Raw genomic sequence first — 11394 nt, 5'->3', positions numbered from 1 at the left:
CAGGAGCTTTGAGAAGTTTGCTTCTTTTTTCCCTCTTTCCTGTTTTTGAAGATAAGACCAAGAAAGTTTAGAGGGATCTCTTAAGCTTAACTGTGACAGAAAGTGCAAAGTGGCTCTGGCTGTTTGCGCGTTGTGTCCATTTGGTGCTCCTGACAGGTTGCCGCTCACTTTTTGCAGCAACAACTGTGTTCTTAAAATATCGACAGGATATCACTGAGACTGTGTTATAAGCTCTGAGTGAGAGACGTTACACCATCAAATTCATAGAACAGACTTTTTTCCTTTGAATTGTTTATTAAAAATCTGAATTACAACATAAGGACATACACAAAATATAAAAGCAGAAAATAAATCAAACCTGCAGAATGATATCTAAGAAATGTGAGAAGAGTGTTACCACTGAAGTTTCTACACTCTTTAATAGGTCATAAAAAAGAAAACCACATGACTTATTTTTCTTCCTACGCACTGTTCCTCTGATTCCACTGTCCTCTTTCCATTGAACTGAAAATGATTGAAGAAGACTGCGAGTGTTTGCTGAGGTCAGGGAAGGCTTCACAAGAGTCAGACATCCTCTTGTTTTGGTGGCTCAGTCTGTGGTGGTGCGGCGGTACCAGAAGCGGGCCCTGAAGTCGTCACTGCAGGTCATGAAGCCCGGGTTGGTTGGTGAGTGGACGATGCAGCGGACAATGTTATTGTGACCCAGAGACAGCAGGTTTTTCCTCTCGGCTGTGCGGGAGTCCCAACAGCAGAGGCTGATGGTGCGCTCGTCGGGCAGCAGCACGTAGTCCTCCGTGTGGTTGAACACGCCCTGCGTACGGTGCATCTGACGCCCGCTCAGCCCCGCGCCTGCAACAGATGAGCCCGACAGGTCACTCTAAGTAACTGAGCATTAAAGAAAAAAAAACAAAAACAAAACACTTCCACTTTAAATACTGCTGCAATCATTTTCGCTGTACTTTAAGTAAATATCAGCTGATATACTGATAAATACTGTCCTCACTTCCCAAGCTTATCAGCTATCATGAGTACGAACAACCGATACCCAAAAACTAAAGTGCTCAAATTATAACAGTGAAGGCCAGATTGTGTTTTACCAAGTTACTCTATAAACATCCAAGTACAGCCAGTCCAACTCAAACACAGAAAATAAGTCAAGTGTTGGAGAGATGCCAGCCAGAGCCTGACCACCGATGAGGAAGCGCTCACAGAGAAACAAGATATTGGCTGTGTGGGCTCACTTTAGCTTCTGTCCGTTAGAACAGAGAGATGGATGTGAATCAATTCAGTACTTTCACATAACAAAAACTGTCTCATTGGTGAAATGATGTCATGGTGAAACAAAGTGAACTGAGGACAGAAACAACATTATTACTGCCTAAAATCACAGACACTGACTCCAAACAGGTTTTCCTTTGGGCCTTTAATAATGAGCATCTCTGTGCATGTGTGGTATCTGTGTAACACACTGTAGTACGTATCTTTTTAGATGCACTGCACATCCCTTCCTGAGAGTAGGCAGCTCTCAGAGACATGCTACCACAAAACACATGCAATTGATAAATTGTATAGTTTATGCCAGTTGAGCTGGATTCCAGCCAGTCTATGCTCACTGTTATTGCCCTCACGCATGTGGCGAGTGTCAAAAGTGATTCTGTGAGTGCTGGTGGGTGGTGTGTTTTGTTATCATTTTGGTTGGTTGTCGCTAAACTGTTGAGACTGAACAGGTTGGACCCTACAGGTGTTTCTACGATGACTCACTCCAGAAGTGGAGCAAGAGAGCTGCAATAGTTAGAGAAAACTTTTCAGCAAGCGTTTTAAATCTTTTACAGGAGAAGAGAGCAGCAAGTCAAGCTTGCCTCAAGTTGTGTAAACTATGATGACAACACAGTTTGCACAATAATAACCAAAAGTGCCGACTATTAACCGTAAGCCACTTTGCAACCCACCTCAAACGTAGCTCCTCCTTTCATGATGCCTGCTCTGTTCTGTGCTGCTGCCACTACTTCACCGTTGCTTTTCCACTGCGGACATAGAATAGTGGGTTTTACGGCTCTCTAATAATCACCTCTGACTACAGTGGCCCTGACTGAATTAAGCTTGCACTGATACACCAAAATATCAGCTGTGGCTTGTAAAGTAGACATGTTATTTATGTGATCAACACATGATTCTGTCACATTGACTGCCATTCGCAAAAAAGGCAGTACAGATGAGCTGCAACACCTCTATTATCATCACACTGAGCACAGAAGCTCCACAGGGCTGTGTACCCATTCCTCTGCTCTTCACTCGGCTGACTCACAACTGCACAGCAACACATAACACCAACCACATTATCATGTTTGTTGCTAACTCAACTGCGTTAGCACTGATAAGCAACAACGATGAGTCCGCAGATAAAGATGAGCCAGTAGCTGTCAAACTGGTGCACAGACAACAATCTCTCAACGTCAACACAACTAAAGAGCTAATGTTGGATTTCAGGAAGAACTGACCCACTCATCATAAACTGAGATTGTTAGGAGGATCATGTTCATCAGTGTCCATGTAACTGAAGATGTCTCACACAAACAACACCATTTCCTCAACAAAAAAATCGCTGCAGAAACCACAATCCCTGAGAAGGCTAAAGTTAACAAGCGGCTGTGCAACAGCTTTTATCCCAAGGCCGAAAGGCTTCTCAAGCCCACGCTGCCTACCAGAGTCCTCCTTACTGCCACACCCCTCCAATAACCGACTGATAGAAACACTCACTAATGCACAGACACTTTATCCAAAGGACATAGACTGCCAGTCTTATACTGACTTTGAAGAATGCACGTGACACCTGTCGTGGTCATACCTCTAAAGTCAAGGCATTACATTCAGCTTAATCAGCTGTTTCTTCTTTATTGCACGTTTTCCTAATCTAATTTATATGTTGCATAAATGTTTTGCATAGTTTATATTTTCCAATCGGTATATGGATTACATATTCCTATTTTGCATTCATATTTGTAAATTTTGGCATCTGAGCATGTTTTGTTATTTGCACTGTGTGTACACTGTGTACTGACATGGCAATAAAGTTTACTTTGACTTAGCTGCTGGTTGTCTTTGAGCAGCCGGGAACTTTTTTTCTTCTTGTCTCCAGTGACTGATGGAAGTGGACATGGAGATGACGTGGTGACTGCAGGAACTATTCATGTAGTACAGCATTTGATTGTGTACCTACAGCTGCCTGATGTATGTTAATTTGCCACCATAAGAATGGTGATTGCATAACTCTATAAATGAACCACATTGCAATCTTGTGCAAGCATGAATGCTATTGGTTTGTCCCCGTTCCCGTAAGAACAGCACAAAGATGGAGAAATATTCTCCACAGGCTAAATGACAGCGTGTTTATGGGTCAGGTTAGAAGTTGCAGGGATGATGTGTGTTGCAGATCTCATTACAGATGCAGACACATCTCCGACCTAGAGCGTTACCAGTAGAAATCAATGTGATCTCTATAACACTAAGATCTCCAGCAGTGATGACTTGTCCAAACTCTACTGAGTCCTGACTCCTACTGAGATACAGGTTACCCAGTTTTCTCCATTTTGTAGACTTAGGACATTCACAGAGAGCGATCACAGCAGTGTTGCTGGTGTAATTATTAATCATTTGTTGCCGATTCCCTGCTAATATCAAATGCATAAGTGCTGAATGTTAGCACGCAGCATTGTAGATAATATACTTGTTATATGATAGCAAAAATATAACTACCAGCATATGGATGGGCAGCTGTGTAGTTGGGACTGCTGCTTCTTTTACAGCACTTGTCTAGTCTAACTGAACTCACCTCATTCACAACTATTCACACAAGCATGTTTTTCTGCACCTAAATCTAGCACTGGATGCATCAGAAAACTACTTGGGGTCATTATCTTGTCCGAGGATCGAACAGAAACCTTCCAATTAGTTGATGCTTAGTAGACTAAATTATACAATTAGGCTCTGGTTTCCTGGGTAACCCTTTTTTAAATGTGTGGGTTTTTTTTTACATTTACACTTTTTAAATGTGTAGCCTGTGTATAGGCCACACATTTATCTATAGTTATTAATTACTGTTAAATAAGCAGGGCATTGAAGCCCACATGTTCCTTAAGAAAGGAATCAAAACCACATTAACAATTTTGAAGAAATTCCAACCACTAAAAAAATCCCTCCAGTCTTTGAGCACAACGCATTACTACATCACTGTGTCTGCAACCCCCACCCCCGAATTCTCAAAGCACGCCACAAGTGTTTTCTTATCAGATAAACATTCACAAGAAAATCTGAAACTATGATCATTTGTACAAAGAAGGAAGGAAGTGGCAATGCAACACATGTCTGCAGACCCTCCAACATAGCGTCATCAGGCTCTTGATTTGGCAGGAGTTTTTGCAACATTTATCAGAACAGCAGTCGAAGACGCAACAGTCACGATTCCTCATAATCTGATTCAGTGTGATGAAGCTTGTACTTTGTAAGGAAAGGGAGTGAAATGTTTTTATTTTTACTGAGATCCAGCACTGGCAGCTGAAAGCTACTGTATATTTAAAACACCTCAATCAGACTGATGTCCTAACAGCAGGTAATATGTAGCATCACAGAAAATAAACCAGTGAAGACACGATGACCTGGTTATTGCAATAAAGTAAAACGTAATCCGAGCAGCTGACAACAAGTTCTTCACTGCTTCGCTGCAGTTAGAAAAATTAATTCAGCATTGCTCTGCTAGGGGGCAGTGTAGTCTTCACAAGCCAAAGAGCATCAAAGCGATACAGGCTGTGAGGGAGCAAGTGTGGCATGGACTTTCAAATCATTAACAATGGCAGCTTAGGAGAATAAAAAATAAATAACACACACACACTTCACTGTGTGTTGTACTTGTATAACTACGCACGTATCAAATAAACAATCTTGAATCTTGAACAGTTCATGCTGCTACACCACCATCTGCACACACACTTTTATTTCTATCTCCTCACTGTACTTGTCATTTCTCTCGTGAGTTATTGAGGATTTTTTTGATTTTCCATCAGCAAGCACTGCTGTTTTTGCCTCTGTTAGCTCCTCTTCACTGCTTTTACTCAAACTATATATTTATTCTCAAATGTTCAATGTTAAATGGCCAAATATTACTTGAAACAGATACTGGTGAATGTAAATAAAGCATAACTTATCTTGTGATAAAAACTCCTTGATGACAGCACTGATCACTTCTATTCTACAGAAATGGTTTTCATGACCAACATAAATCACATCCAGGAGGACCTCATGCACTTTTTACTGTGCTTGTAGCACTTTCAACTAAACGCACTTAACCACACAAACTTATCATAAACTTCTCTTTCCTGATTGATGAAAATCCTGATGATTTTCATCAGGAGCAGAATGCTTGTAACATTCCATGATTTTAAAGTGTCCAAATAAAGCTGCATGCAGCCTGTGACTCTATCAGAGGGAGAATGTTACAGCCTGCCATAGGCGATGTTACACTGTCACAGCAACAGGATCAGCACTAAGCCACGAGGATGCTGACACACTTCCTACTAAGCTGTTGAAATGCAGACACTTACAAGAAGGCGCGTTTTTTTGAAATCTCTTAGAAATTTTAAAAAAAAATACTTGAAGTTTTAATTGACATTTTTACAAAATGACCATTTGGAGAATAAATATATAGTTTCAGTAACAGCTGTGAATAGCAGTGAGCATCCAAGGCCTTTGGATCTCATCCAGTATAACTGTTGATAACATAACGATATAAAGTGTGTGGCGTGAAGTCAGAGAGAGTGCCAGGGTTGCACTTCACAGCATCAATAAACACACTCAGAGGGAGTAAGTTAACATCCATCTTCAGCCCTCCCTTTCCTGATTTTTCCACATAACGAGAATATACATTTGTTTGTTTACTTATAACTGCCATAGTTTATCTCATCTCCATGACGTTTAGTACTCGCTTGACATGTTACATATCTAAAACGGTTGGGAAGCGATAAGGGGTCACGTGTCTGCAAAACCTCTATAGATGAGATATTTATAACATCGTGCAGATGGTATCTGCAGAGTGTGTTGAGGTGAGAGAAATGACAAGTACAGTGAGAAGATGCAGAAATATAAAGGGTCGTGTGTGCAGATAGCAGTGTTGCAGCATGAACTGTTGCACATATGGAAGAGTTTTACACATATTAAGAGTTTGAGACGCCACTTCTAAAAAACTATTTAGTTTTTTCTTCCCTAATCTGCCATTTTTATTGATCTGAAAGTCCATGCACACTTGCTCACTTCCACTGACTGTGGATCTACTGTAACATTATATAGTTCCCATGCTACAATACTGCTACCATAAGTGGTTTGTCTCTTTCAGAGCATTACACACGTCATAAAACTGTAGAATAACACGCGAAATTTACAAAGCGATGTGGACCATGTGACAAAGTGACAAACGAGCACCCAGGTTAAGTCCATTCAGCTCATATTTGTGTCATTTTAGTGGCTCTCCTGTAACTGCAGTTCATTCCTCTGGTTTTTACAGTGTTGAGCTGAGAAGTGAGCACCACGTCTCTTTTTTTCTGTGTATTATTTCCTTCTGATTTGTTTAATTAAACACTATTAAATGTGTTTCATTATCATAAAAAAATTAAAAGACGGACAAAATGGCATCATAAGTGATTTTTTTTAAACTAAGGCGACCTCTAGTGCTGACTGACAAATAGGATCCTTACTACCACTGCATTATGATCACGCTTGATGGAGACGTTACAAAACAGTGCCTAAAAGCTGATAAATAGGAGTAAAAAACCTTTTTACTCAAGCATGGCACACTAACACATGATTTATCAAGATGAAACACTGCATATATCCATTTAGGTATCTTAAGGGAAAAATGCAAAACATAACACTCTGGATGTTCTCCTCCACACACGCACACACACACACAATATGGGAGAAAGCGCATTTTAATTAAGCTGACGGCAGCTAAGCTCCTTACTGTAAGTGCGATCCAACCTCTGTAATTTAAATCCTAATAAGAATTTTTAATCAAACCACCCGTTCAGTAGCTGGAGAACAGTAAGCTTTGCCACTGCTTCCATCCACAGCACAGTTATGAAACTAAAAATTAAAAATCATTAGAAAAAACAACACAGGGACGGCAAACACATGATCCACATGAAATCCTGTTCAATAGTGCCAATATGATACACAATCGTGTGTGAAATATAGAAATATACATGCTGAGTAACATCGCAATGTGTTAACAGCTGGGCTTCAGTCAGGAGCTGTGTGTGCTGTGTGGATGCTTTCAGTTTTGTTTTTTTTAAGTTTTATTTCTGCGCTGGACTAAAAAAAGAAATGACGTCCATGCTGAAGGTTGTAGAGGTCTGACTCCTCGTGCCAAATAAACTTTTGTTAAAACAGCCAAAGAGCAGATTTTTTTAGTTGGTTAGTTTGTGTTGTTTTACTTTATTTCTTGCATTTTTTTTCTCTTTTAATATTCTTTACACTCGTGACAGAAACAATACATTTCTATAAACTACATTTCTGGTCATATGTCTCAGCATGAACAGCTAATATGCACACTAGATAAATGTAATGCTTGAGTCATGTTATCATTATGGTGTTGGAATTTTAAATATGAATATGTCATAAACTTGTTATAACATTTATTTTGTATAGATTTTAAATGTTGCAAGTAGCTCACTGTAGGTAAGTTCTGCGTCAGCAAACCTGTGACTGTGAATGCTTCAACTGTCATAGTTTAGAATAACAGCAAATCCTCCCTACCTGTGTACTTGACCAGAGTCCGGCCTGTTGAGATCTCCCAAAGTTTGACCACCGAGTCTTTCCCACTGGACAGGATGTACTTGGAGTTCTTGGAGAAGATGGCGGAGCACACCTCCGCTCCGTCGTGTGCCTTCTCGAAGGTCGTCACGCAGCGGTTAGAGACACCGTCCCACAGTTTGATGCTGCCGTCCTTGCTGCAGGTGACATAGCTATTAGCTGTGGGGTTGTAGCTGACCCCGCTGATGGTGTCTGTGTGCTGGTCCAGTGGGTTGCAAGACACGAAGCACTGGAAAGTGTTGACGTCATAGAGGCGCAGGGTGGGGTGCTGCGTCCCCACTAGCAGGAAGTCACCTGAGGGGTGGAAGGAGATTGAACGCAGCATTTCTGCTTCCTGTGGGTAAATCGATAAGGCGACAACTGGATTACAAAGATTTGCATTTATATATATACATCAGCTTTGTCACTTTGGATTGTAAACAATTCATCTGACCTGTATATATTTAAAGGCTCTTTTTGCAGAGGGCTTGGAGTAGTCAAACAGTTTGAGGGTGTAATCTCTGGAGCCAGATGCCAGAATCTGTTCGGTGGGATGGAAGGCGAGGCAGGTGACTTCATCGACGTGGTCATACAGCGTCCGAATCACAGGGTGATTCTCCATGTTTTGCTGCGCCGTCTCATTCATCATCACCTGATGTATGTGGAAATGAAAAAAAATGTCAGTGCACTGGCTTAAAAACATCCAGCATGCCTGTGCTGTTTGAGCTGCCTCACCTCAATGGGCATGGCACTCTTCGCCAGCATGCGCTCAGTATCCAGGATCTTGATGGAGGCGTCAGCGGAGCCTGTAGCGATCAGCTGACCATCTCGACTGTATGTAGCAACGCGGCAAGGGCCCTTGTGAGATGTGACGTAGCAGGTCTCATACTCTGACGCCTCTGGAGACATGGTCTGGACGTCTGCGTCAAATTCCAGATCGATGCCAACACCCGGGGCTACAGTATCTGAGCGACCGATCGCATACTGAACGGCACTATCGTCATTTTCCATCCCTGTAATGGATTGTAGGTTGTAGTTAGGATCTGAAGACATACAGTACCAAAACCAAGATGTGGATGAAACAACTGGGACAAAGGCCTGAGAATCTGAGATTTTAACCCCAGATAGAGGAGATTAGATAACTAGATAGACAGAATAAATAAAACCAGTAAAAGTAGCACCAGTAGAAGACTTAAAAAATCTGCCCTAAAAGAAAGTCATTCACTCTATAATCAGTTATGTTTTTCTTTTTAAAGCTGTTTTAGTGTGTTCGGTCTGAGCTTTATAGTCCTGAATTTTTGTCCTAAGGGCAGAGGGGGAAAAGACGGTGTCCAGGGCGAACTGCAGCCATTACGACACAGCTGACTTTTTAGCACATGTTTTGTGCATATGTCAGTCAGAGGTGGCAGACTGGAGCTAACCTAGCCTAGCCTAGCAGGAAAAATAGGAGGAAGCTAAAAGCAAAAGGTCAGCAGTTTGGAGGCGTTTCACACTGCCACGTCTACTACGTCAGCCTCTTTTCATATGTTTGCAAAAGCTTTAACTTAGCTGGAAACTGTGGTTATGCCACATGAGTGTTTGTGAGGATGCAAAAGAAAATTCTTCAACTGTAAATGATGCTGCAGTATGGCGCACACTAATGACTCTCACTTTCAGTCAAATAAGACCAGTGCAAACAAGCAACACATGCAGAGCAGAGAAGCAGAGAAGAGTGTGACTGATAGATGATCCCAAAAGTCTTACTGAGGTGAAGTGAAAGAGTGCATTCTTCAAGCAAGACAGAATTTAGCATTATTTGTTTCACTTCAAAAACAGCTCGTCTTATAATTGAAGCAAAAGCTATGAAGTCGGTGTCGGCTGTTTGTTTTAATTGCACAAAATACTTTTAGGTATCCCCCACCCTCCACCCCAAGATGCTGTTTTTCAAGATCAGAAGAAGGTCTCAACTCTTACCTATCTTTGCCAGCTGCATGAGCTGCTCAGAGGGAGACACAACGCTCTGTGGCTTCACCTCATTGATGAGACTGTTGGCGATGCTAGTGTATCCATCGTAGAGCAGCTGGCTGATGATAAGCTTGTACAGGTGCTGTCGGTCCTTCAGAGTCGGTTTGGGACGAAACATGTTGGGTCACTGTCACCTAAACCGGGTCGTAAATAGTGACAACTGTGTGAACTAAAGTGGAAAACAAAATGTCAACAACCTGCCCCAGGTCTATATTAGCGGATTAGGTTAATGTCAAATCACAATATTAGCGAACACCGTTAGCTGTAGTTATGCTAACAGTGTGGCAGTTATAAGGAATGAATGAATGTGTTAGCCTTGCAGCTAACAACGTTAGCTTTGTTGCTACAGCAATTACAGAACTAAAAAGGAACAATGTGTTAATTGGGAACCATGAGCGTGTGCATTGTCCAAAAGAAGCGGTATATGCTACTTAACAACATAACTTTAAAAATTTTCTGTTTTTAACACTGAAACACATAAAACATCCAACCCTCTTAAAAGTTCCAAGTGCGCTTCTTGATCCGAACGTCCGTTACGTACTGCGTATTTTACGCACTACGTCACCGTACAGAAAAACGTAATATCCGCGTGATGCGTTTCTGGAGCCGCCATCTTGCTCAGGGGCTCTGGCTAAGGTTTTGGCCTATTCCGATACAAAATGCCACCCTTTATGCCGCTTTTTGTTGTTCAAATGAAAATAATAATAGAATAACGTTTAGCTAGTCAAAGCCGTTTAATCTGATACATCACAGTTAGAAATCCTTTTAAGCTAATGGTTTATTGACCCCTGAAACCAAATGAAGGTAATGCTGATTAGAATAAGTTAAATAAAAAAGAACATGTAAAGTAATGTATTGATAAGATGTTGAAAATTAAGTTTGTCAGTTTACTATATCTGACATTGTGCCCTAAATTATTTAAATCAGCACATTGTAAAATATTTCTCATTTCACTAATGCCTTATACATTAACAGTTATTTATACCCCAAACCCCGTTTTTAATAGACAAAGATCCTTTGGGGGTTGCATCAGAAAGTCGTGGTATAGGTTTTAGATGGACTTGTGTGACGATTCTCAAAGAAGATATTTGTGGATAGAAGCCAGTGAAAAAAAAAGTTTATGCCAAACAATGGGTCATTTTAAGTCTGACAGTAATCTTGCATTTTAAAGTCAGTTTGTACAGCAGAATTTCACAAATTCATCTGCAGAACTGATACATTTTAAACATTATAATTATTACACAAATATTTTAAGACAGTAAGACGGGGGTAATAGTGACAGATGGTTTCAAGGTGGGGTGGGATTATATCAGGGATTGATCCACATCCTAACTGTTTGAAGTGCTGATGGACAGGCTGACAGATGAGGTCAGGCAGGAGTCTCAGTGGATTATGATGTTTGCAGATGACATCATGATCTATAGTGAGAGCAGGTGGAAGAGAGCCTGAAGAGCTCTTCTGGAGAGAAGAGGATTGAAAGTCAGTAGAAACAAGACAGAATACATGTGTATGAATGAGGGGGAGACAGATAGAAAGATGAGCATACAAAGGGTA

The 11394-nt window shown here is 41.0% G+C and overlaps 1 protein-coding gene across 1 annotated transcript; it reads right to left on the bottom strand.

The window, feature by feature from the left end:
* Positions 1–280: 280 nt before the first annotated feature.
* cstf1 (cleavage stimulation factor, 3' pre-RNA, subunit 1) lies at positions 281–10455 on the bottom strand. Its single transcript, XM_031731480.2, has 6 exons — positions 10332–10455; positions 9790–9974; positions 8572–8849; positions 8291–8488; positions 7801–8191; positions 281–849 (listed from the first exon to the last, which is right to left on the bottom strand). Exons 2-6 carry the CDS (start codon positions 9956–9958, stop codon positions 590–592), a joined length of 1296 nt encoding a protein of 431 aa, XP_031587340.1. The 5' UTR covers positions 9959–9974; positions 10332–10455; the 3' UTR covers positions 281–589.
* Between the last annotated feature and the right edge of the window lie 939 nt (positions 10456–11394).

Source organism: Oreochromis aureus, linkage group 5 (genome assembly GCF_013358895.1).
Source record: "Oreochromis aureus strain Israel breed Guangdong linkage group 5, ZZ_aureus, whole genome shotgun sequence".
In the NCBI taxonomy this organism is placed as follows: Eukaryota; Metazoa; Chordata; class Actinopteri; order Cichliformes; family Cichlidae; genus Oreochromis; species Oreochromis aureus.
Note: the sequence above shows the minus strand (reverse complement) of the source record. Positions and strands in the feature narration are given on the sequence as shown.